At 41.6% G+C, this 25,160-nt stretch overlaps 1 protein-coding gene across 1 annotated transcript in view; it reads right to left on the bottom strand.

The window, feature by feature from the left end:
• LOC138661621 (putative per-hexamer repeat protein 5) overlaps positions 1 to 25,160 on the bottom strand; it is a 53,731-nt gene that overhangs the window by 1,717 nt on the left and 26,854 nt on the right. The window contains exons 5-25 of the mRNA XM_069746446.1: positions 24,867 to 24,896; positions 24,367 to 24,396; positions 23,938 to 23,967; positions 21,991 to 22,020; positions 21,435 to 21,464; positions 20,916 to 20,945; positions 19,471 to 19,500; positions 18,893 to 18,922; positions 18,078 to 18,107; positions 16,575 to 16,604; positions 16,140 to 16,169; positions 15,665 to 15,694; positions 15,154 to 15,183; positions 14,101 to 14,130; positions 13,037 to 13,066; positions 12,536 to 12,565; positions 11,360 to 11,389; positions 10,858 to 10,887; positions 1,214 to 1,243; positions 699 to 728; positions 199 to 228 (exon numbers count right to left, since the gene is read on the bottom strand). Coding sequence (XP_069602547.1) covers positions 199 to 228; positions 699 to 728; positions 1,214 to 1,243; positions 10,858 to 10,887; positions 11,360 to 11,389; positions 12,536 to 12,565; positions 13,037 to 13,066; positions 14,101 to 14,130; positions 15,154 to 15,183; positions 15,665 to 15,694; positions 16,140 to 16,169; positions 16,575 to 16,604; positions 18,078 to 18,107; positions 18,893 to 18,922; positions 19,471 to 19,500; positions 20,916 to 20,945; positions 21,435 to 21,464; positions 21,991 to 22,020; positions 23,938 to 23,967; positions 24,367 to 24,396; positions 24,867 to 24,896 — 630 coding nt within the window. The remainder of the gene's footprint in view (positions 1 to 198; positions 229 to 698; positions 729 to 1,213; positions 1,244 to 10,857; positions 10,888 to 11,359; positions 11,390 to 12,535; positions 12,566 to 13,036; positions 13,067 to 14,100; positions 14,131 to 15,153; positions 15,184 to 15,664; positions 15,695 to 16,139; positions 16,170 to 16,574; positions 16,605 to 18,077; positions 18,108 to 18,892; positions 18,923 to 19,470; positions 19,501 to 20,915; positions 20,946 to 21,434; positions 21,465 to 21,990; positions 22,021 to 23,937; positions 23,968 to 24,366; positions 24,397 to 24,866; positions 24,897 to 25,160) is intronic.

Here is a 25,160-nt window from a genome sequence, read left to right as displayed (position 1 = left end):
AAATGTTAAAACAACATTGCATTGATAGGAATAGTCATCTTTGGACATGCCCCACCCCGTTTGCCTGTTTGAATGGATCAATCACGAGTGCCAACACTCAGATCTCTGTCGTGAACTGACACCTCAAAAATGAACATCCTATTTAATAGAAAATATGAATTATGTGTGTAAATAACCCTAATTTATCCAATGACTGACCTGTACCAGGAGAAGTAGAGACTGTTGAGCCTGGAAAATGAAAATAACAGAGAATTAATGGGGCGTCTGGTTTACAACTCCAAAGGGAATACTGAGATCATAAAGAGGGATCCCCCATTCAGAATCCTCATCTATTTGGTAGAGAACATAACAAAGAATGCCTTTTACTCCGGAGGACCGGGCACAATTGTGCATTACATGGACAGACTACGGATTTCAATAACAATCGTGTAATGCCTTATTTCCCCTGTGGGGGCACTGCAGTTAAATTAGACAATTCAGATTACAGCTGATCGCCAGAGATCCTTGCGGAAAGACTTTTTTTGTCTACAAATTTGTGATCATTTTTTTATATGAAAAAAAAATAAGATAGAAAACTTCTTTAACAACAGAACCAGAAGTATCCAGATGAATCGTAAGCAGATTTATAGGAGAATAGAGGTCTTGAAGTATGTAGTACTATCACTGACCATTACTAGAAATTGATAGTAAGGACTGACCTGTATTAGGAGAAGTAGAGACTGTTGTGCCTAGAAAACACATAGAAGAAAATTAATTAGGTATATAAAGTACATAAAATCCACAGGACTTCCATATATTAATAAGGAGTGATCCCTCATTCATTATCCTAATTTATTAGTTAGAACACTATAGAGGACCAGACGCACCCATTCAATACAAAGGCAGCCCATTTATTTAAATAAGAGCTGTGTAATGCCTTACTTCTCCTGTGGGGGAGCTGTAGGAAAATCAGTGTAAATTGTAAATGATTAAATGTTAAATGTATACTCCATCATTATAGTTTTGTGATACATGTATTTACGGGGATAGCCATCTTTGGACACCCCCTAGCCTTTTCCTACGTTACAATGGATCGATCACAATGATTCCAACACTCAGACATCTGTCGTGAGCTGGAAGTTCAAAACTGGACATCCAGTTTAATAGAAAATTTGAGTGGAATATGTCTAACGATTTATGTGAGTAACTAACCCTAATTTTTGCAATGACTGACCTGTACCAGGAGGAGTGGAGACTGTTGTGCCTGCAAAATAAAGATAGGAGAGAATTAATGGGGTGTCTGGTTTAAAACTCTAGAGTTAAAACTGGGATAGTAAAAAAGGGTCCCCCATTCAGAATCCTCATCTATTAGCTGGAGAATGTAATAAAGGGTGCCTTTCACTCTGAAGGACCAGGTATGTTTTACACATACACCCACTGTCTGCATGGGTCCAGGTAGGCAGGGAGTGAGGTGATGTGGCCCCCACAGTCATTGATGTGGCATCACACAATCCTGATAGGCTGAGAGGTCCCTTCCATTAGCACCATTGACACAGAGTGCTGCCAGCCCGGTAGTACTGCCACCAGTTCCTCATTACATATATGCCCAGTCCATTAACGGAATTATATCTGGCCAGAAACCAACCCTGGTAGCATGAGAAGTTAAACTGAGAAACGAACGTATGGATTAGTAGATCGAGATAAAAATGTAATAAAGATTGCCATTCACTCTAGAGGACCAAGCATGTTTGTGCGTTACAAACACGGCCCACTTTTTTAAATAAGAATTGTGTAATGTCTTATTTCCCCTGTGGGGGCACTGCAGTTCATTTAGACAATTCAGATTACAGCTGATCGCTGAGGATCCTTGTGGATCGATCCCTGTGATCAGTTTATTGTCCATAAAATTTTTTTCTACATAAAAAGATTAAGATACAAAATTTCTCTAACAACAGAACCAGAAAAATTCAGATTAATTTTGTTCAGATGTGTAATAAAAATAGAGATCTAGAAGAATTTCTTAGTATCACTGACTATTAGTAGAAAATGATAGTAAGGACTGACCTGTAGGGTTGAGCGAAACGGGTCGGCCATTTTCAGAAGTCGTCGACTTTTGGCAAAGTCGGGTTTCATGAAACCCGACCCGACCCCTGTGTGGGGTCGGCCATGAGGTCGGCGATCTTCTGAATCTGGTATCGGAATTCCGATACTGAGTTCCGATATGTTTGCAATATCGGAAATCGGTATCGGAATCCATATTTAAGTGTAAAATAAAGAATTAAAATAAAAAATATTGCTATACTCACCCTCTGACGCGCCCTGGTACTAACCGGCAACCTTCCTTCCTTAGAATCAGCGCGTGAAAGACCTTAGATGACGTCGCGGCTTGTGATTGGTCGCGCGAGGGTGAGTATATTCCTATTAGGTATATACTCACCCTCGGACGCGCCCTGCTTCTTTCCGGCAGCCTTCCTTCCTAAGAATCAGCGCTTGAAGGACCTTCGGTGACGTCGCGGCTTGTGATTGGTCGCGTGAGCGGTCACATGGGCGGTCGCGCGACCAATCACAAGCCGCGACTTCATCTAAGGTCTTTCTCGCGCTGATTCTAAGGAAGGAAGGCTGCCGGTTAGTACCAGGGCGCGTCAGAGGGTGAGTATAGCAATATTTTTTATTTTAATTCTTTATTTTACACTTAAATATGGATCCCAGGGCCTGAAGGAGAGTTTCCTCTCCTTCAGACCCTGGGAACCATTAGAAACCCAATGCACTGCATTGGGTTTCATGTTTCGGCCGACCCTGACTTTTCTATAGGATCGGCCGATTTCACTCGACCCGATCCTATAGAAGTAAAAGTCGCTCAACCCTACTGACCTGTATTTGGTGAAGTAGAAACTGTTGTGCCTAGAAAATAAATAAAAAGAAAATTAACAGCATATAAAATCCATAGGAAATCTGGTAGATAATAAGCAGCGGTCTCTCATTCAGGATCCTCAGCGATTAGTTAGAGCGTTCTAGAGACAAATAGCTGTGTAATGCCTTCCTTCTACGGGGGGCTTTGTGATGATGAGAGAAGAGAGAGGATTCAAAATAATCTAAACAAACTGGAACTGTGACCAGCAACTAGCAGAATGGTTTTTAATAGGAAGAAATGCAAAGTCCTACACTCCCTGACAGAAGTTATGTAGCTTATCCATGTTATGTAAATAAAAGCTTATAACCTGACGTTAAATTTATCTATTGGTTGTATAAATTATTCTTTTGAAAGCTGAAACCCTCCGAAATGTGGTTTAGCTTAAGAAAATTATTTGGCATGAATGCAGAAATATTGATCAGTTAATGGACACAGAATTGTCAGATTTTGGCAAGACAAAAGTTTTGTCGCCTGGTGACATAATGCCCCCAATCCTAGCTTACATCCTCACCTGTCCTCAGTAAATGATCGGTTAATTAGTGTGTGTGTATAAAAAAAAATCCAGCACCCTAAACCTTCACTTGAACTGCAACTTGAGCTCTGACAACATGCCAAAAATCCACCCTGCGGCCAAAGCCTGGATTATCAAGAGGCTGAAGGCCAGATCCACTGCAGAGGTGGCTGGCACCTTTAATGTGTCTCAGCATAAAGTAAAAAGAATTAAAAACAGATTTGAAGAGACTGGAGATGTGTTTGACAAGCTCAGGTCCAGTAGACCCCGCAAGACAACTGCTCAGGAGGAACGTTTGTAGAAAATCCAAAGCAAGCCCCTCTTCCACTGCAGCAGAGCTCCAACAGGCCTGGCCACCTCAAGTCCCTGTGTCAACTAGAACAGTTTGTAGGATTCTGTCTCGAAATGGCCTCCATGGTCGAATCAGAGCCCAGAAGCCAGCACTAAACAAAAGGCAAATAAAAAACCGTGTGGCATGTGGAAAGTCCCACAGCCTGCTAAACAGATGAACACTGGAAAAGTGGCAGAAGGTGGATTTTTCTGATGAATCTTCGGTAGAATTACACCACAGCCACCGCAAATACTGCAGGAGACCTACTGGAGCCCGTATGGATCCAAAATACACCCAGGAAACAGTTACATTTAGTGGTGGAAAGATCAAGGTCTGGGGTTACATTCAGTATGGGGGTATACGAACATTTGCAAGGTTGAAGGCAATATCAATAGCCTAAAATATCAAGAAGTATTAGCTACCTCTTATATTCCAAATCATAAAAGGGGTCAAATTCTGCAGCAGGATGGTGCTCCATCTCATACATCCATCTCTACAACAAAGTTCCTCCAGGCAAAAAAGATCAAGGTGCTCATCAGTGACTGGCCAGCCCAGTCATCAGACATGAACATGATTGAGCATGTTTGGGGTAGGATGAAAGAGGAAGCTTGGAAGACAAAACCAAAGAATTTAGATGAACTCTGGGAGACATGTAAGACTGCATTCTTTGCTATTCCTGGTGACTTCTGTTGTGAATTCTGTGGCCAAGCTCCCTCCTGTGGATGAGAGTGGTACTGCGGCTTCTGAGTTTCCTTCCTCAGGTGATGAGGTTAAGTCGTTAGGTGCTGCTCTATTTAACTCCACCTGGTGCTTTGATCCTGGCCTCCAGTCAATGTTCTAGTATTGGTCTTGCTTCCTCCTGGATCGTTCCTGTGGCCTGTCTATCCTGCATAAGCTAAGTTTTGCTTGTGTTATTTTTGTTTGCTATTTTTTCTGTCCAGCTTGCTTAATTGGTTTTTCTTGCTTGCTGGAAGCTCTGAGACGCAGAGGGAGCACCTCCGTACCGTTAGTCGGTGTGGAGGGTCTTTTTGCCCCTCTGCGTGGTTGTTTGTCGGTTTTTGTGTTGACCGCAAAGCTATCTTTCCTATCCTCGGTCTATTCAGTAAGTCGGGCCTCACTTTGCCAAATCTATTTCATCTCTGTGTTTGTATTTTCATCTTACTCACAGTCATTATATGTGGGGGGCTGCCTTTTCCTTTGGGGAATTTCTCTGAGGCAAGGTAGGCTTATTTTTCTATCTTCAGGGCTAGTTAATTTCTCAGGCTGTGCCGAGTTGCATAGGGAGCGTTAGGCGCAATCCACGGCTACCTCTAGTGTGGTGTGTTAGGATTAGGGATTGCGGTCAGTAGAGTTCCCACGTCTCAGAGCTCGTCCTTGTTTTTGGTATTTGTCAGGCCACTTTGTGTGCTCTGAACTTCTATGTCCATTGTGGTTCTGAATTACCTGTTCATAACAGTACTGGAGGCCCAAAGTACTAATGCTTCTCAATAGAGGGAAAAGAGAAGTTCTGAGACCATTTTTTTTTCTTTGCACTGTGTTCTGTCTTTCTTTTCCCCTTTACATCAGGGTGGTTCAGAACACATGTGTGGACATGGACATTCAAGGTCTGTTCTCTTTGATGGATAATCTCGCTATAAATGTACAGAATATTCAAGATTTAGTGGTTCAGAATCCTATGTTAGAACCTAAAATTCCTATTCCTGAGTTATTTTCTGGAGATAGAGCTAAGTTTTTGAATTTTAAAAATAATTGTAAATTATTTCTGGCTTTGAAACCCCGCTCCTCTGGTGACCCAGTTCAACAAGTTAAGATAATTATTTCTTTATTACGTGGCGATCCTCAAGACTGGGCATTTTCCCTTGCGCCAGGAGATCCTGCATTATGTAATATTGATGCGTTTTTTCTGGCGCTCGGATTGCTGTACGACGAACCTAATTCAGTGGATCAGGCAGAGAAAAATTTGCTGGCTCTGTGTCAGGGTCAGGATGAGATAGAGATTTATTGTCAGAAGTTTAGAAAGTGGTCCGTGCTCACTCAATGGAATGAATGTGCACTGGCAGCTATTTTCAGAAAGGGTCTCTCTGAAGCCCTTAAGGATGTCATGGTGGGATTTCCTATGCCTGCTGGTCTGAATGAGTCTATGTCTTTGGCCATTCAGATCGGTCGACGCTTGCGCGAGCGTAAATCTGTGCACCATTTGGCGGTATTATCTGAGCATGAACCTGAGCCTATGCAGTGCGATAGGACTTTGACCAGAGCTGAAAGGCAGGAACACAGACGTCAGAATGGGCTGTGTTTCTACTGTGGTGACTCCACTCATGCTATCTCCGATTGTCCTAAGCGCACTAAGCAGTTCGCTAGGTCTGCCACCATTGGTACGGTACAGTCGAAATTTCTTTTGTCCGTTACTTTGATCTGCTCTTTGTCTTCCTATTCTGTCATGGCATTTGTGGATTCAGGCGCTGCCCTGAATTTGATGGACTTGGAGTTTGCTAGGCGCTGTGGATTTGTCTTGGAGCCCTTGCAGTGTCCTATTCCATTGAGAGGAATTGATGCTACGCCTTTGGCCAAGAATAAGCCTCAGTATTGGACCCAGCTGACCATGTGCATGGCTCCTGCGCACCAGGAGGATATTCGCTTTCTGGTGTTGCATAATCTGCATGATGTGGTCGTGTTGGGGTTGCCATGGCTACAAGTCCATAACCCAGTATTAGATTGGAAATCAATGTCTGTGTCCAGCTGGGGTTGTCAGGGGGTACATGGTGATGTTCCATTTCTGTCTATCTCATCATCCACCCCTTCTGAGGTCCCAGAGTTCTTGTCTGATTACCGGGATGTATTCGATGAGCCCAAGTCCAATGCCCTACCTCCGCATAGGGATTGTGATTGTGCTATCGATTTGATTCCTGGTAGTAAGTTTCCTAAGGGTCGACTGTTTAATTTATCTGTACCTGAGCACGCCGCTATGCGGAGTTACGTGAAGGAGTCTTTGGAGAAGGGTCATATTCGCCCGTCATCGCCATTGGGAGCGGGGTTCTTTTTTGTGGCCAAGAAGGATGGTTCACTGAGACTTTGTATTGATTACCGCCTTCTAAATAAAATTACGGTCAAATTTCAGTACCCTTTGCCGCTGCTGTCTGATTTGTTTGCTCGGATTAAAGGGGCTAGTTGGTTCACCAAGATAGATCTTCGTGGTGCGTATAATCTTGTGCGTATTAAACGGGGCGATGAATGGAAAACAGTATTTAATACGCCCGAAGGCCATTTTGAGTACCTGGTTATGCCATTCGGACTTTCTAATGCTCCATCAGTGTTTCAGTCCTTTATGCATGACATCTTCCGAGAGTACCTGGATAAATTCCTGATTGTATACTTGGATGATATTTTGGTCTTCTCGGATGATTGGGAATCTCATGTGAAGCAGGTCAGAATGGTGTTCCAGGTCCTGCGTGCTAATTCTTTGTTTGTGAAGGGGTCAAAGTGTCTCTTTGGTGTTCAGAAGGTTTCATTTTTGGGGTTCATTTTTTCTCCTTCTACTATCGAGATGGACCCTGTTAAAGTTCAGGCTATTTATGATTGGACTCAGCCAACATCTCTGAAGAGTCTGCAGAAGTTCCTGGGCTTTGCTAATTTTTATCGTCGCTTCATCGCTAATTTTTCTAGCATTGCTAAACCGTTGACTGATTTAACCAAGAGGGGTGCTGATGTGGTCAATTGGTCTTCTGCTGCGGAAGCTTTTCAGGAGTTGAAGCGTCGTTTTTCTTCTGCCCCTGTGTTGTGCCAACCAGATGTTTCGCTTCCGTTCCAGGTCGAGGTTGATGCTTCCGAAATTGGAGCAGGGGCTGTTTTGTCGCAGAGAAGTTCTGATGGCTCGGTGATGAAACCATGCGCCTTCTTTTCCAGGAAATTTTCGCCTGCTGAGCGAAATTATGATGTTGGCAATCGAGAGTTGCTAGCCATGAAGTGGGCATTCGAGGAGTGGCGTCATTGGCTTGAAGGAGCTAAGCATCGCGTGGTGGTCTTGACTGATCACAAAAACTTGACTTATCTCAAGTCTGCCAAACGGTTGAATCCTAGACAGGCTCGTTGGTCGCTGTTTTTCTCCTGTTTTGACTTTGTGGTTTCGTACCTTCCGGGCTCTAAAAATGTGAAGGCGGATACCCTGTCTAGGAGTTTTGTGCCCGATTCTCCGGGTTTGCCTGAGCCGGCGGGTATTCTCAAAGAGGGGGTAATTTTGTCTGCCATCTCCCCTGATTTGCAGCGGGTGCTGCAAAAATTTCAGGCTAATAGACCTGACCATTGCCCAGCGGAGAGACTGTTTGTCCCTGATAGGTGGACGAATAAAGTTATCTCTGAGGTTCATTGTTCGGTGTTGGCTGGTCATCCTGGAATCTTTGGTACCAGAGATTTGGTGGCTAGATCCTTTTGGTGGCCGTCTCTGTCGCGGGATGTGCGTTCGTTTGTGCAGTCCTGTGGGATTTGAGCTCGGGCTAAGCCCTGCTGTTCTCGTGCCAGTGGGTTGCTTTTGCCCTTGCCAGTCCCGAAGAGGCCTTGGACACATATCTCTATGGATTTTATTTCGGATCTCCCCGTCTCTCAAAGAATGTCGGTCATTTGGGTGGTTTGTGATCGCTTCTCTAAGATGGTCCATTTGGTGCCCTTGTCTAAATTGCCTTCCTCCTCTGATTTGGTGCCGTTGTTTTTCCAGCATGTGGTTCGTTTACATGGCATTCCAGAGAACATCGTTTCTGACAGAGGTTCCCAGTTTGTTTCGAGGTTTTGGCGAGCCTTTTGTGCTAGGATGGGCATTGATTTGTCTTTTTCCTCGGCTTTCCATCCTCAGACAAATGGCCAGACTGAACGAACCAATCAGACCTTGGAAACATATCTGAGATGTTTTGTTTCTGCTGATCAGGATGATTGGGTGTCCTTCTTGCCTTTGGCTGAGTTCGCCCTTAATAATCGGGCCAGCTCGGCTACTTTGGTTTCGCCGTTTTTCTGCAATTCTGGGTTCCACCCTCGTTTCTCTTCAGGGCAGGTTGAGTCTTCGGACTGTCCTGATGTGGATACTGTGGTGGATAGGTTGCAGCAGATTTGGACTCATGTAGTGGACAATCTGACTTTGTCCCAGGAGAAGGCTCAACGTTTCGCTAACCGCAGGTGCTGTGTGGGTCCCCGACTTCGTGTTGGGGATTTGGTTTGGTTGTCATCTCGTTATATTCCTATGAAGGTTTCCTCTCCTAAATTTAAGCCTCGTTTCATTGGTCCATATAGGATTTCTGATGTTCTTAATCCTCTGTCTTTTCGTTTGACTCTTCCAGCTTCTTTTTCCATCCATAACGTGTTCCATAGGTCATTGTTGCGGAGATACGTGGCACCTGTGGTTCCATCTATTGATCCTCCTGCTCCGGTTTTGGTTGAAGGGGAATTGGAGTATATTGTGGAGAAGATTTTGGATTCTCATGTTTCGAGACGGAAACTCCAGTATCTGGTTAAGTGGAAAGGTTATGGTCAGGAAGATAATTCCTGGGTCTTTGCCTCTGATGTCCATGCTGCCGATCTGGTTCGTGCCTTTCATGTGGCTCATCCTGGTCGGCCTGAGGGCTCTGGTGAGGGTTCGGTGACCCCTCCTCAAGGGGGGGGTACTGTTGTGAATTCTGTGGCCAAGCTCCCTCCTGTGGATGAGAGTGGTACTGCGGCTTCTGAGTTTCCTTCCTCAGGTGATGAGGTTAAGTTGTTAGGTGCTGCTCTATTTAACTCCACCTGGTGCTTTGATCCTGGCCTCCAGTCAATGTTCTAGTATTGGTCTTGCTTCCTCCTGGATCGTTCCTGTGGCCTGTCTATCCTGCATAAGCTAAGTTTTGCTTGTGTTATTTTTGTTTGCTATTTTTTCTGTCCAGCTTGCTTAATTGGTTTTTCTTGCTTGCTCGAAGCTCTGAGACGCAGAGGGAGCACCTCCGTACCGTTAGTCGGTGCGGAGGGTCTTTTTGCCCCTCTGCGTGGTTGTTTGTAGGTTTTTGTGTTGACCGCAAAGCTATCTTTCCTATCCTCGGTCTATTCAGTAAGTCGGGCCTCACTTTGCTAAATCTATTTCATCTCTGTGTTTGTATTTTCATCTTACTCACAGTCATTATAAGTGGGGGGCTGCCTTTTCCTTTGGGGAATTTCTCTGAGGCAAGGTAGGCTTATTTTTCTATCTTCAGGGCTAGTTAGTTTCTCAGGCTGTGCCGAGTTGCATAGGGAGCGTTAGGCGCAATCCACGGCTACCTCTAGTGTGGTGTGTTAGGATTAGGGATTGCGGTCAGCAGAGTTCCCACGTCTCAGAGCTCGTCCTTGTTTTTGGTATTTGTCAGGTCACTTTGTGTGCTTTGAACTTCTATGTCCATTGTGGTTCTGAATTACCTGTTCATAACAGACTTCATTAATAAATTGTATGAATCATTGTTGAACCACATGGATGCAGTCCTTCAAGCTCATGGAAGTCACACAAAATATTAAATATGACTCTAATAGCACCACAACTTCATTCACCAATGTTATGCAACATATATTTGTATTTTAAGTTAATTATTTGTTTGAATATCACATTACTTTCTGTGGGCGACAAAACTTTTGTCTTGCCAAAATCTGACCATTCTGTGTCCATTAACTGATCAATATTTCTGCATTGATGCCAATTAATTTTCTTAACCTAAACCATATTTCGGAGGGTTTCAGCTTTCAAAAGAATAATTTATACAATCAATGGATGAATTTAACGTCAGGTTATAAGCTTTTGTTTACATAACATGGATAAGCGACTTAACTTCTGTCAGGGAGTGTACATCTGAACAAGAAAAATGAAAAAAACATATACAGAATGGGAGGAATAGAACTAAGCAACAGCACATACGAAAAATAGATAACAAGCTGAACATGAGTCAACAGTGTGATGCAGCAGCAAAAAAGGCAAAAAAAAATAGCCTTTTCCTATGTTAGAATGGATTGATCACAATGGTCCTAACACTCAGACATCTGGTGTGAGCTGACAGTTCAAACCTGGACAGACCCTTTAATAGAAAATTTGAGTGGAATATGTCCAATGACTTATGTGCGTAAATAGCCCTAATTTTTGTAATGACTGACCTGTACCAGGAGAAGTAGAGACTGTTGTGCCTGGAAAATAAAGATAAGAGAGAATTAATGGGACGTCTGGTTTTAAACTTCATAGGGAATACTAAGATAATAAAGAGACATTCCCCATTCATAATTATCATCTATTAGCTGGAGAATGTAATAAAGAGCGCCTTTCACTCTGGAGGATCGGGCGTGTTTGTGCATTATACACACAGAAAACTTATTTAAATAACAATTGGGTAATGACTTATTTCCCCTGCGGGGGCACTGCAGTTCAATTAGACAATTCAGAATACATCTGATCGTTGAGGATCCTTGCAGATCGATCCTTGTGATCAGTTTATTGTATATAATTTTTTTTTATATAAAAAAAGATTAGGATAAAGATCTTCTCTAACAAGAGAACAAGAAGAATCCAGATGAATCTTATTCATATTTATAGAAAAATAGATGTCTTGAAGAATTTCTTAGAATCACTGACCATTACTAGAAAATGATAGTTAGGACTGACCTGTATTTGGCAAAGTAGAAACTGTTGTGCCTAGAAAATAAAAATAAAAGAGAAAATTAATGGGGTATGTAAAATCTATAGGAAATCCGGAGATAATAAACAGCGGTCTCTCATTCAGGATCCTCAGCTATTAGTTAGAATGTTCTAGAGGAACGGACACATCCGTTTATTACAGAGACAACCTATTGATATCAATAATAGCTGTGTAATGCCTCCTTCTCCTACAGGGGGCTTTCTGATGATGAGAGAAGAGAGAGATAGGGTTCAAAATGATCTAAACAACCTGGAACTGTGGGCAGCAACTAGCAGAATGGTTTTTAACAGGAAGAAATGCAAAGTCCTACATCTGGGCAAGAAAAATGAAAATATCATATACAGAATGGGAGGAATAGAACTAAGCAACAGCACGTGCAAAACAGAATTGGGTATACTAATAGATCACAGGCTTCACATGTGGGGGTTGCCTGGTTGCTAGGGAATCCCCACATGTAATCAAGCTGGCTAATAGCTGGAAATCATTCAGCTGAGCCGATGAAAACTAAAACTCCGAACGCTAACAAATACTCGGAGGTCACCCCAGCGTGCTCGGGAAAACCCGAGCAACGAGTACACTCGCTCATCACTAGAGGAGATACAGATTAGATATTAGACAAATCTTTTTGACAGTGAGGGTGATCAAGGAGTTGAACAGGCGGACATGAGAGGTGGTGAGTTCTCCTTCAATGGAAGTCTTGAAACAGAGGCTGGACAGACATCTGTCTGAGATGGTTTAGTGACTCCCGCATTGATTGGGGGGTTGGGCACGATGACCTTGGAGGTCCTTTCCATTCCTTCTAACATTCTATGATCATTCATTTTGAGGGGACAGCATGCTGCTTGAGAGATTGTTTGGGAGCACCATATTGTGTTATGCTGTATTTCCCCTGCGGGGTCACTGCAGTTAGATTAGACAATTCAAATTACAGCTGATCCCTAGGTATCCTTGCAGAAGGGATCCCTGTGATCAGATTGTTGTCTAGAATGTATTTATATTTTTTTTATAAAAAAGATTAAGATAAAAATGATCTTTAACAACAAAACCAGATGAATCTTATGCATATTTGTAGGGAAATAGAGGTCTGGAAGAATTTATTAATATCACTAACCATATACTAGACATTAATAGTAGGGACTGACCTGTATTTGGGGAAGTAGATACTGTTGTGCCTGGAAAATGTATAAAAAGATAAAATTAATGGGGTATATGGAATATATAAAATACCCAGGAAATTAGGAGATAATAAAGAGCCATCCCTCATTCAAGATCTCCGTTAATTAGACAGATCATTCTAGAAGATTGGGCACATCCGTTCGTTACAAAGGCAGCCAATTGATTTTTAGTAAGAGCTGTGTAATGCCTTACTTCTCCTGCGGGGGAGCTGCAGGGAAATCCATGTACATTGTAAATGAATTTCATAGTAAATCTATACTCTATCATTATAGTTTTGTCATTCATGTTTTTATAGGGATAGCCATCTTTGAACACTCCCCCCCTTTTCTTCTGTTAGAAGAGATCGATCACACAGGTACCAACAATCAGACCTCTGCCAGTTCACAACTGGACATCCTCTTTAAAAGAAAGTTTGAGTGGGATATGACTGATGTGCATAAATAACCCTAATTTATGTAATGACTGACCTGTTGCAGGAGAAGTAGGGACTGTTGTGCCTGGAAATAAATAAAAGAAGATTAATGGAGTATCTAGTTTATAAAATCCACAGGAAATCTGGAGATAATAAAGAGCGGCTCCTCATTCACGATTGTCAGCTGTTAGCTGAAGCATTCTAGTCAAGGTACATCCATTCATTATAAAGAACTCCCACTGTTTTTAATAAGTGACATGTAATGCCTTCACCTGTGGGGGAGCTGCAGGGAAATTTGTGTATATTGTTGTCATGCAGCTGCAGTGCAGTACAGCGCACCCTACACCAGGGGGAGTTTTATAGGGACGCGAGACTGCACATACTGAGCAGCTGAACAGATGCCACCTAGTGGCAAGAGAGTAGTCAGAAAAGCCGAGTCAGGATACAAGATAACACGTCAGTACAAAAAGGATTAAAACAGAAAGGATAGTCAGGACGTAGGAAGAGATCAGTAAACCAGGGCGAGCAAAATACGGTACAATAGGGACAAATCAAGACGGAGTCAATAGCCAAGCCAGGAGGTCAGAATCAGAGAATCAAGCAGAACAGACAAACACAGGGAAAGGGCAGACAGAGGGGGATAACAGACACAGGACAAGTCAGGGTTCACAGCAGGACAAACCAAGGGTTTCCAGAGTCAGGTTCACAAGCCGAAGACAGAACTATAACTGACACTGCCAGCAAGATTCATGGGAGCTAAATAGCAAACCCGAACCCAGAATGAGGCAGAGCAAAGTTAACCCTTGACATGATCCGTCCAAAAAAAAAGGGCAGACACTAATAAACCCTGGAACGGATCATGACACTTGTTAATTAATTTCATGGTAAATCTATACTCTTTTATTTTCTAATAAATGCACTTATGGGGAACATAATCCTTGCACACCCCTTACTTTTTTCCTGTATCAGAACAGATCGATTACATGGATCCCAACACTCAGACCTATGTCGTGAGCTGACCATTCATAACTGGACATCCCCTTTGATAGAAAATCTGAGAGCTATATATGTACAATGACTTCTGTGTGTAAAACCCCCTTCTTTTTTCTAATGACTGACCTGTGCCAGGAGAAGTAGAGACTGTTGTGCCTGGAAAATAATTTTAAGGGAGAATAAATGGGGCGTCTGGTTTAAAATTTCATAGGGAATACAGAGATAATAAAGAGGGATCCCCAATTAAGCATCAGTATGTAACAAAGAGCGCCTTTTACTACGGAGGACCGGGCACGTTTGTGCATTACACGGGCAGCACACTGATTTAAATAAGAATTGTGTAATGCCTTATTTCCCCTGCGGGGGCACTGCAGTTTCATAGTTATGTAGTTTGTAGGTTGAAAAAACACCTAGGTCCATCAAGTTCAACCTTTCTCCACCAATTGTACATTTTTGTGTCACTAAATTATCCATAACCCATAATGTGATGCACACTGAGGAAATCATCCGGACATATTTCAATAGCTGTTATAGCGTCTGCCATTATAACCTCTAAATTATACAATTCAGATTACAGCTGATTACAGGGGATCCTTGCGGAGGGGATCACTGTGATTAGTTTATTGTGTAGAATTTTTTTTTTAAAAAACGCAAACGCATGAAAAAACGCATGTAAACGCGTCAAAACGCCGCGTTTTTTTCACCACATGCAAAAACGCATGCGTCAAAAAAACGCAGCGTTTGCACGCGTTTACATGCATTTTTTTACCATGCGTTTTTTTTAAAAAATGCATGCGTTTTGAAATGCAAGTGTGAAACCAGCCTTACTCTGGAGGACCGGGCACATTTTTGCACTACACCGACAGCCCACTGATTTCAATTAGAATTGTGTAATGCCGTATTTCCCCTGCGGGGGCACTGCAGTTGAATTAGACAATTCAGATTACAGCTGATCTCTGGAGATCCTTTCGGAAGGATAAGTTTATGGTCTGGAAATTTGTGATCAGTTTGTAATTTATAATCTTTTTTTATATATATAAAAAAGATGATAGAGAACATCTTTAACAACGGAACCAGGAGAATACAGATAAATCTTAAGCAGAGTTGTAGGAAAATATTGGTCTTGAAGAAAGTAGTAGTATCACTGACCGTTACTAGATATTCATATATAGGACTGACCTGTATTAGGGGAAGTAGAGACTGTTGTGCCTGGAAAATAAATAAAATGAGAAAATTAATGGGGTATTTGGTTTATAAAATCCACAGGAAATCTGGAGATAATAAAGAGCGGTCCCTCATTCATTATCCTGATTTATTAGTTACACCATTCTAGAGGACCGGACACATCCGTTTATTACTAAGACAGCCCATTGATTTCAATAGATGCAATGCCTTACTTCTCCTGTGGGGGAGCTGCAGGGAAATCAGTGTAAATTGTAAATGAATTACATGGTAAATTTGTACTCTATTGTTTTAATCATTATAGTTTTGTGATAAATGCATTTATGGGGATAGTCATCTTTGGACACCTCCTACCAGAATCCCCTGTTATAATGGGTTAATCCCATGAGTCCCAAAACTCAGACCTTTATCATGAGCTGACAGTTTAATCCCCTTTAAAAGAAAATATGAGTGAAATATGTCCATAGACTTATGTGTGTAAATAACCCTAAACTATCTAATGACTGACCTGTACCTGGAGAAGTAGAGACTGTTGTGCCTGGAAAATAAAGATAAGAGACAATTAATGGGGCGTCTGGTTTAGAACTCTAGAGTTAATACTGGGATAGTAAAGAGGGATCCCCCATTCAGAATCCTCATCTATTAGGCAGATGATGTAACCAGACAGATTTATGCATTACAGGGACCGCCCATTGATTTCAATAACAACTGTGTAATGCCTTATTTCCCCTGCGGGGGCACTGCAGCTGAATTATCCAATTCAGAATACAGCTGATCGCTGAGGATCCTTGCGGTTTGATTCCTTTGATCAGTTTTGTTGTCTATAAACATTTTCTTTATATAAAAAAAATATTAAGATACTTCTTTAACAACAGAACCAGAATAATGCAGATGAATCATATAGATATTTGTAGGAAAATAGAGATCTAGAAGAATATCTTTGTATCACAGACTATTTCTAGAAAATGATAGCAAGGACTGACCTGTATTTGGTGAAGTTGAAACTGTTGTGCCTAGAAAATAAATAAAAAGAGAAAATTAATGGGGTATATAAAATCCATGGGAAATCTGGAGATAATAAAGAGCGGTGACTCATTCAGGACTGGGCAACTTTGAGCGTTACACAGACATCCGATTGATTTCAATAAGAACGGTGTAATGCTGTATTTATCCTGCGGGGGCACTGCAGTTAAATTAGACAGTTCAGATTATCACTGGATCACAGAGATTCACAAGGATCGAAAGATTATTATGTAGAATTATTTTTTTTAAATAAAAAAGATTAAGATGGAGAAGATCTTTAATATCAGAAACAGGAGAATCCAGACTAATCTCTTGCAGATTTGTAGTAAAATATTGGTTTGGATGAGTTTAGTAGTGTCACTGACCATTACTAGAAATTGGTGATATGGACTGACCTGTATTTGGTGACGTGGAAACTGTTGTGCCTGGAAAGTAAATAAATGGAGAAATTTAATGAAGTACGGTATATAAAATCCACAGGAAATCTGGAGATAATAAAGAGCGGTCTCTCATTCTATAACCTCAATTATTACTTAGAGTTCTCTAGAGCAGGGGTCCCCAACTCCAGTCCTCAAGGCCCACCAACAGGTCATGTTTTCAGGATTTCCTTTGCATTGCACAGGTGATGCAATTATTACCTGGGCAAGACTAAGGAAATCCTGAAAACATGACATGTTGGTGGGCCTTGAGGACTGGAGTTGGGGACCCCTGCTCTAGAGCACCGGGCACATCGGGTCATTACACAGGCAGCCCATTAATTTCAATAAGAGCTGTGTAATGCCTTATTTCTCATGTGGGGGCAGTGTGGGGAAATCGGACAATTGCTTCCAGGTCCTCCCAGATTACAGATGATCACTGCATGTCTTAGCAGAAAGGATTCTGGGGTTAGTTTACTATCTGGATACCTTTCTACAAAAAGGGATTATCCTGTATGGAGGACATACTTAAAAACACAAGCAGAAGAATCCTGATGAATCTGATACAGATAAGGAGGAAAATATACTTAGTCCCTCATGCGTTTCTGTACATCTAGCGTGTAATGCAATGTGGGGTAGTATAATTAATGTTAACATATAAATATAATGTATAATAAGAATATTGTGTGTTCCCGTATAAGGATGGGGACAATAGGCTTAGTACATTCTATTATAGGACAAAATACAGTTAATGTTTGGGGCGAGCCCACAGTGGGAGGGGTAGTGCTAGTGAAAAGCAGACACTTTCTGGTACTGACTCAGTGAAGTAAAGTAACAAAGTCAAGTTCAAGTCCAGTGGGCTTCTATGCCCGGAATGTACCTTTTGCTCAAGGCAGTGGGAGGCTGTACAAGAATCCCGTGTGGAGATTCCAACAACATCTGGAGCTCAAGGCAAAAGAGCTAAAGAGCGCATCGTGTCCTCTGGGGCACAGGGGAAGATGGACGTGGAACCGTGTGCAGAAAAGGTAATGGATCCTTGGTATGCTGCGAAACTGGTCAGGAAATCCCTGGGGTTAATGGAGCCAGTGGCAATAGGGATAGTCCAGGAGGAATGAATGGTAAGGCTGAAGATGTGTTGTGTTAAGGAAGGAACAAGAAGTGTTGTGTCCTATCCCACATGTCACAATCTGATGAACTTGAACTATCCAGTTGATTTCTGTTTGTTGAAATGAGCTTGTTGTCCCTTGAGTTGTGTGCGGAGGCTCCTGAAGATGGAGCAGGGACAGCATCTGGGTCATGACTACCACTCTCGGTTACACCTGACAAAGATGTTAATTTGTGTTGTAATGCCGGAAGGGGTTAAAGATAGAAGCAGAAAAATTCAGATGAATTTCACAGGAAGGAGTAGAAGTGTAAAAAAAAAACCTGAAAGGGGTTAAAAAGATTATTGGCCATTACTAGAAATTAACATGTGGGACTGACCTGTGCTAGGGGAAGTAGAAACTGTTGTGCCTGGAAAATAAGTAAAAGGAAAAAATGAATGGGTTATCGAAATTAATATCTCCGGATTTCCTGTGAGTGCGGTCCCTTATTGAGGATCCTCATCTATTAGTTAGAGCATTTTAGAGGATCAGGCACATCTGTTCATTACAAAGACATTCATTTTAATGAGGACTGTGGAATTGTCATGATTCTGGTTTCGAGCCCTTGACTCTGTGTTCTGTGGTCGGTATCTTCTGAGCCACAAAAACAACATCTTTTCTTTGGATGTTTTATTCCTGTTACATTTTTCTCCTGTCTGTTTTGGGTGTTTTTGATGTACTCTGTTTATCTGTCCTATCACCTTTCGGGTGCAGCTTTTAATACCTTTCCATACTGGTGTGTCCTGTTGGTGATAGACTTTGTTGGATTCATTGACTCTGCTGTAGTTTGTGTTGGTTGCACTAGTTGTGTGTGTGATTACATTATTTCTTAGGGAACTCTAGCGATCCTAGGAGGTGCTAAGGACGTTCATGGTAAGACATCGACGAGTGGGGGCGCCATTGCGTTATCTTAGGGTGCCGACCTCCGTGGTTAGGTAGGGAAAGACCAGGGTCAGAGAAAGGTTTTTCCTAGTCTGAACAGTCTGTCAGGTTCAGGTATTTGTCTCCCTGGTTTGTACATTACTCGTGTGAAAGTACTTTGTCAGTCATAACAGTAATCCAGATTAATCTTCTGCAGATTTGCAGGAAGATTCAGGTCTGAAAAAATGTATTTGTATCATTGACCATTACTAGAATATGATAGTTGGGACTGACCTGTACCCGGGGAAGTAGTCACTGTTGTGCCTGGAAAATAAAGATAGGAGAGAATAACCAGAGAATGTAACAAAAAGCGCCTGTAACTCCCATGCACCGGGCATGTTTATGCATTACACAGACAGCCCACTGATTTAAATAAGAATTGTGTAATGCCCTTTTCCCCCTGCGGGGGCACTGCAGTTACACAGCTTTGTAGTTATGTCAGTTGAAAAAAGACCTAGGTCCATCAAGTTCAATCTTTCTCCACCAAGTGTACATTTTGTCACTAAATTATCTATAACCCGCAATGTGATTTGTACTCATCCACCCCTTTTTTAAAAGCTGTTTTCGTGTCTGCTATTACTACCTCTGAATTAGACAAATCGGATTACAACTGATTGCAGGGGATCCTTGCAGAAGGGATCACTGTGATTAGTTTATTGTCTATAATTTGTTTTTTTTCCAGGGGATTTTTAGCAACAGAACCAGGATAATCCAGATGACTCTAATGCAGAGATGAGGAGAAACATGAAAAAAGTCTGAAAAGGGCCAAGAAGGTCACTGATTATTACTGGATATTGATGTGAGGGACTGACCTGTATTAGGGGAAGTAGAGACTGTTGTGTCTGGAAAATAAACAAAAGGAGAAAATTAATGGGGTATTTGTATGGATCAATCACAAGAGTCCCAACACTCAGATCTCTGTCGTCAGCTGACACTTCAAAAATGAACATCCCATTTACTATATAATTGTCTAAGGGTCACTTCCATCTATCTGTTCTGTCTGTCCTTCTGTCTGTCACGGATATTCATTGGTCGCGGCCTCTGTCTGTCATGGAAATCCAAGTCGCTGATTGGTCTCGCCAGCTGCCTGTCATGGCTGCCGCGACCAATCAGCGACGGCCACAGTCCGATTAGTCCCTCCCTACTCCCCGCAGTCAGTGCCCGCTCCATACTCCTCTCCAGTCAATGCTCACACAGGGTTAATGCCAGCGGTAACGGACCGCGTTATGCCGCAGGTAACTCCCTCCGTTACCGCCACTATTAACCCTGTGGGACCAAGTTTTTACTATTGATGCTGCCTATGCAGCATCAATAGTAAAAAGATCTAATGTTAAAAATAATGAAAAAAAACCCCAAAAATCTGCTATTCTCAACTTCCGTAGTTCGACGATGCGCTCGCGCCTGCTGCCAGCTTCCGTTCCCAGAGATGCATTGCGAAATTACCCAGAAGACTTAGTGGTCTCGGGGGACCGCTAAGTGATCTGGGTAATTTCGCAATGCACCCTGGGAACGAAAGATGGCAGCAGCCGCCCGCGCATCGCCAGAGGTTCGCTGGATCTACGCTGGATCCCAGCGGGTGAGTATATAACTATTTTTTATTTTAATTATTTTTTTTTTTTAACAGGGATATGGTGCCCACACTGCTAAATACTACATGGGCTGTGTTACATACCGCGTGGCTGCTATATACTACCTGGCCAGTGTTAGATAGTATGTTGGCTGTGTTCTATACTGCGTGGGCTGCGTCGTTATATACTACATGCTGCTATATACTACGTGGGCAATGTTATATACTATGTGCCTGTGTTCTATACTGCATGCTATATACTACGTGGCCACTGTTAGATACTATGTGGGCTGTGCTATATATTACATGGGCTGTGTTATATATTACGTGGCCAGTGTTACATACTACGTGGGCTGTGTTATATACTGCGTGGCTGCTATATACTGCATGGCTGCTATATACTGTGTGGGTTGTGTTATATACTACGTGGGCTGTGTTATTTACTGCATGGGCTATATCATCGCATCGGGTATTCTACAATATGTATGTATGTATATAGCAGCCACATGGTATATACCACAGGCCACATAGTACTTCTATATACTACGTGGCCTGTGCTATATACTGTGTGGCTGCTATATACATACGTATATTCTAGAATACCCGATGCGTTAGAATCGGGCCACCATCTAGTTTAATATAAAATCTGAATTATATGTGTAAATAACCCTACTTTATCCAATGACTGACCTGTGCCAGGAGAAGTAGAGACTGTTGTGCCTGGAAAATAAAGATAAGAGAGAATTAATGGGGCGTCTGGTTTAAAACTCTGCAGGTAATACTGAGATCATAAAGAGGGATCCACAATTCAGAATCCTCCTCTATTAGTCAGAGAATGTAACAAAGAACGCCTTTCACTCTGGAGGACTTGGCACATTTGTGCATTACATGGACAGCCCACTGATTTAATTAAGAATTGTGTAATGCCTTATTTCCCCTGCGGGGGCACTGCCATTGAATTGCACAATTCAGATTACAGCTGATCGCTGGAGATCCTTGCGGAAGGAATGAGTTTATTGTCTATAAATTTGTGATCAGTTAATTATTTAGAATCTTTTTTTTTATATAAAAAAATAAGATAGAGAACTTCTTTAAGAACAGAACCAGAAGAATCCAGATAGATCGTAAGCAGATTTGTAGGAAAATATAGGTCTTGAAAAATGCAGTAGTATCACTGACCGTTACTAGAAACTGATAGTAAGGGCTGACCTGTATTAGGGGAAGTAGAGACTGTTGTGCCTGGAAAATAAACAAAAGGAGAAAATTAATGGGGTATCTGGTTTATAAAATCTACAGTAAATCTTGAGATAATAAAGAGCGGTTCCTCATTCAGGATCCAAATTTATTAGTTAGAGCATTTTAGAGGACTGGGCACATCTATTCATTACAAAGACAGCCCATTGATTTCTATAAGGAAGGCGTAATTCCTTACTTCTCCTGTGGGGGAGCTGCAGGGAAATCAGTGTAAATTGTAAATGATTTTCATAGTAAATCCATACTTGTTTGTTTTTATCATTGTAGTTTTGTGATATATGCATTTATGGGGAAAGCAATTTTCGACACCCCTTACCAGTATCGATCCCTGTGATCAGTTTATTGTCTATCAATTTTTTTTCATATAAAAAGATTAAGATAGAGAATCCAGATGAATCTTCTGCAGATTTGTAGGAAATGTTATTTCAGTCAGGTTAGAAAAATAGAGGTTTGGAAAAATGTTGTAGAATCACTCATTGATCATTACTGGAAGTTGATTTTAAGGACTGACCTGTATTTGGTGAAGTAGAAACTGTTGTGCCTAGAAAATAAATGCAAGGAAAAAATTAATGGGGTATATAAAATCTATAGGAAATCCAGGGATAATAAAGTGTGGTCCCTAATTCAGGATCTTCATTTATTAGTTGGAATATTCTAGAGGTCCGCTCATTACAAAAACGGCCCATTGATTTCAATTATAGCTTTGTAATGCCTTATTTCTCCTGTGGGGGAGCTGTAGGGAAATCAGACAATTGCTTCCAGGTCATCCCAGATTACAGATGATCACTGTATGTCCAAGCAGAAGGCCTTATGTGATTACTATATGGATACCTTTCTAAAAAAAAATTATTGCCCCATATGGAGAACATCATTAAAGAAATAAGTAGAAGAATCCTGATGAATCTGACACAACAAAATGTTCTCGAGCCCGCTCCATAATTGCAGACCCCTGGACAAGACGTTAATTCACATTCTAATGAAGAATGGGGTGAAAGATATGAGCAGAAGAATCCAGGTGAGTTGAAAATTGGGCATAATTTCACACAAAATCCAAAAAAATGGGCCGGCCAAAATTGTTGGCACCCTCAACTCAATAATTGGTTGCACACCCTTCAGAATAAATAACTGCAATTGATCGCTTCCTTTAACCATCAACAAGCTTCTTACACCTCTCTACTGGAATTTTGGATGACTCTTCTTTTGCAAACTGTTCCAGATATATCATATTTAAAGGCATCTTGTTCCAACGGCAATTATAAGAACTCTCCAACAGTGTTTAATGGGATTTAGATCTGGACTCATTGCAGCCACTTCAGAACTCTCCAGCGCTTTGTTTCCACCATCCATTTCTAGGTGTTTCTTGATGTATGTTTAGGGCCATTGTCTCGCTGGAAGATCCATGACCTTGGATCCAAAAACAGCTCTCTGATACTGGGCACTATATTGCGACCCAAAATCCTTTGGTAATTTTCATATTTAATGATGCCTTGCACACAGTCAAAGGCATTCAGTGCCAAAGGTGTCAAAACAACCCCCAAACAATTTTGAACCTCCACCATATTTCACTTTGGGTACTGTGTTCTTTTTGAGTAGCCTCATTCCCTTTTGGTAAACAGTAAAATGATGTGCTTTGCCAAAAAGCTCTATCTTGGTCTCATCAAGCCACAAGATGCTTTCTCAGAAACATTGTGACTGACTCACATACATTTTGGCAAACTAGAGACTAGCTGTGTTATGTCTCTGTGTCAGCACTGGGGTCCTCCTGGGTCTTCTGCATAGCGTCTCCTTTAATTCAAATGTAGACGGATAGTTCGTGCTGACACTGATGCACACTGAGCCTGCAAGACAGCTTGAAATTCTCTGGAATTTGATTGAGGCTGCTTATCCACCATCCATACTACCCTGTGCTGCAACCTTCCATCAATTTTTCTCTGCCATCCATGTCCGAAGAGATTAGCTACAGTGCCATGGGTTGTAAGGTTCATGATGTTGCACACCATGGACAAAGGAATATCAAGATCTTTGGAGATGGACTTGCAACCTTGAGATTATTGATATTGTTCAACAATTTTGGTTCTCAAGTCCTCAGACAGTTCTCTTCTCCATGCTTAGGGTGGCACACAATGATAACATGCAAAGATTGAGTCAGCTTCTCCCCTTTTTATCTGGTTTCAGGTGTGTTTTTTATATTCCCAACACTTGTTACTTGCCACAGGTGAGTTTGAACAAGCATTACATGCTTTGACAAATTTGTGTACCCAAAATTTCCGAAAGGTGCCAATAATTTTGCCAGGTCCATTTTGGGGGTTTTGTGTGAAGTTATATCCAATTTGCCTTTTTTTCATCTGTTTTTTCATGTTGTTCAAGTAAACAAAAAGGAAATAAACGTGTTTACAAAAAGCTGAAAGCTGTCAAAAAGATTACTGACCATTACTGGAAGTTGATGAGAAGGACTGACCTGTATTAGGGGATGTAGAGACTGTTGTGCCTGGAAAATAATGATGAGAGAGAATTAATGGTCATCTGGTTTAAAAACACAATAGGAAATACTGAGATAGTAAACAAGGATCCACTATTCAGAATTATCATCTATTAGCCATAGTGTGTAACAAAGAGCTCCTTTCACACTGGAGGACTGGGCACGTTTGTGCATTACACAGGCAGACCATTGATTTAAAAAAGAAATGTGTAATGCCTTATTTTTCCTGTGGGGGCACTGCAATTAAATAAGACAACTCAGATTAAAGTTGATTTCTGGGGATTCTTGTTGTTTAATTTAAAAAAAAAGATTAAAAGAGAAGAGCATCTTATTTAGATTTTCAGGAAAATTGAGGGCTGCAAGAATTTAGTAGCTGACTATTACAAGAATATGATAGTTGCAACTGACCTGTTCCCGGGGAAGTAGAGTCTGTTGTGCCTGGAAAAGAGAATTAATGTGGTATCTGGTTTATAAAATCCACAGAAAATCTGGAGATAATAAAGAGCGGTCCCTCATTCAGGATCCTCATTTATTAGACCATTCTAGAGAACCGGGCACATCCATCATTTCAAAGCCAGCCCATTAATTCCAATAACGACTGTGTACTGCCTGACTTCTCCTGTGGGGGAGCTGCAGGGAAATCCATGTCAATTGTAAATGAATTTCATGACGAATCTATACTCCTTTGTTTTAATCAATGTAGTTTTGTGATCAATGTATTTGTGGGATAGTCATCTTTGGGCTCCCCATCCTCCTTTTCCACTATTAGATCAATCACCCAGGTCCCAACACTTAGACATCTGTCGTGAGCTGACAGTTCAAAACTGGACATTCCCTTTAATAGAAAGTATGAGTGGAATATTTACAATGACTTATGTGTGTAAATAACCTTAAATTATTTGACTTACCTGTACCAGGAGATGTAGAGACTGTTGTGCCTGGAAAATAAAGATTGATTTCAATAAAAATTGTGTGATGCCTTATTTACCCTGCGGGGGCACTGCAGTTGAATTAGACAATTCAGATTACACGTGATCACTGGAATCCGCACATCCACTCATTACACAGACAGCTCATTGATTTTAATAAGAGCCGTGTAATGCCTTATTTCGCCTGTGGGGGCAGTGTGGGGAAAACAGACAAGCTTTTCCAGGGCCCTTCCTGATTACAGATGATCACTGGATGTCCTAGCACAGAGGCTT

The sequence above is a fragment of the Ranitomeya imitator genome, chromosome 2 (genome assembly GCF_032444005.1).
Source record: "Ranitomeya imitator isolate aRanImi1 chromosome 2, aRanImi1.pri, whole genome shotgun sequence".
Classification (NCBI taxonomy): Eukaryota; Metazoa; Chordata; class Amphibia; order Anura; family Dendrobatidae; genus Ranitomeya; species Ranitomeya imitator.
Note: the sequence above shows the minus strand (reverse complement) of the source record. Positions and strands in the feature narration are given on the sequence as shown.